The sequence below is a fragment of the Carlito syrichta genome, unplaced genomic scaffold, assembly GCF_000164805.1.
Source record: "Carlito syrichta isolate Samal-C Ts95f unplaced genomic scaffold, Tarsius_syrichta-2.0.1 Scaffold315526, whole genome shotgun sequence".
NCBI classification, from domain to species: domain Eukaryota; kingdom Metazoa; phylum Chordata; class Mammalia; order Primates; family Tarsiidae; genus Carlito; species Carlito syrichta.
Genome location: NW_007259622.1, coordinates 1,714 through 3,097, shown reverse-complemented (window position 1 = coordinate 3,097; position 1,384 = coordinate 1,714). Strand labels below are relative to the sequence as shown.

General features: G+C 62.2%; 1 protein-coding gene across 1 annotated transcript in view; it reads left to right on the top strand.

Annotated features, from left to right (window-relative positions):
- Positions 1–1,384, top strand: part of LOC103275536 (protein strawberry notch homolog 2-like) — a gene marked incomplete at its 3' end in the record, with an annotated part of 29,091 nt that overhangs the window by 26,725 nt on the left and 982 nt on the right. The window contains exon 11 of the mRNA XM_021706397.1: positions 497–650. Coding sequence (XP_021562072.1) covers positions 497–650 — 154 coding nt within the window. The remainder of the gene's footprint in view (positions 1–496; positions 651–1,384) is intronic.

The following is a 1,384-nucleotide window of genomic DNA, read 5'->3' as shown; positions in this document are numbered from 1 at the left end:
ACCCCCAACCCAAAAAAAAAAAAAATTAAAGAATGAGCCAGGGCAACCCCTTCGGGTCCCCTCCCACTGTGGGAACTTTTCTGTCCTCTCAATAAATCCTGCTTTTAAAAAAAAGAGCTGGGTCTGGTAGTGCCTGTAGTCCCAGCTACTCGAGACGTTGAGGCAGGAGGACCACTTGAGCCCAGGAGGTTGAGGCTGCAGAGCCGTGATCGTGCACTGCCCTCCAGCCTGGGCAGCAGAGACCTGGACGCAGAGAAAAGAAAACAGTCACACCTCTCCTCTGCCTGGTGCCGCCTGTCGTTCCAAGCGGACTCCTTGCTGACTGGACTCTGCCTCACCGGCCTCCTGCCCAGTCCCTGCCCACCCCAGCTGCTGTCTGTCCCTGTGTGGCCAAGAGGCCTTTGCTCCCGCCGTCCCCCCACTGCGCTGGGCTGTGCTTGCTGCTCTGTTCCTCTCCCAGGCCCTGGCCTTGCTCAGGCGCTGTGTCCATCCACAGAGGCGTGGGCGCCATGGAGATTGTGGCCATGGACATGAAGGTGAGCGGCATGTACATCGCACGCCAGCTCAGCTTCTCAGGCGTCACCTTCCGCATCGAGGAGATCCCGCTGGCGCCTGCTTTTGAGCGCATCTACAACCGTGCGGCACTGCTGGTGAGTGGGCGACCCCGGCGGGGACCCCAGCTCTCCACGAGGCCTCTGCGACCTCCAGCATTTTGTCCCTAAGGACGCCACAGCTTTGTCACTGCCAGAACACTCGTCCCACTGTTGCCTTGGGTGGGAGCCAGGTCTCAGTGCTCTTCCAAGCAGGGGTGGACGTGGATGTGGCAGCAGGGATGCAGCCGGACCCAGCTTCCCACAGTTCTTGCACTGCCCGGGTCCTGGGCTGTGGCTGTGTTAGGTGTCCACGCCACGTGGGCCGTGTGGCCTGGCCGCTCCCTCTGCTTTTGGATGAGTTTCTTTCTCGCTGTCGAGCGCATGTGAGATGATTGCTCCAGGCCCCTCCTGACGTTGGGGCCGGATCCCAGGACAGCCGCCCCATGCCCTGGAGTGCCCTGGGCCACTTGGAGAGCAGTGGCTCTTTCTCGGGGGCGTCTGGGCACGGCAGGGTGCTGGGCAGGGTGCTGAGCAGCGTCCCTGACTTCCACCCCCCACTCCGCGCCAAAGCACCCCCGGTCGTGACACCCACACACATTCCAGACAGTGCCCATGTCCCATGGCCAGGAAAACCCCTCTGATATCCCGAGAGCGGCATGACCACGCCCCCAGGCCTGTGCTTTCCGAGAGAGCTGTGCCCGCCTCCTGCCCACACTGCCTGGGGGTGCCTGTTCCCCACAGCTGTGCCAGCCCCGCATCTCTTGCTTTGGGTGCTTTCATCGGTCTGGTAG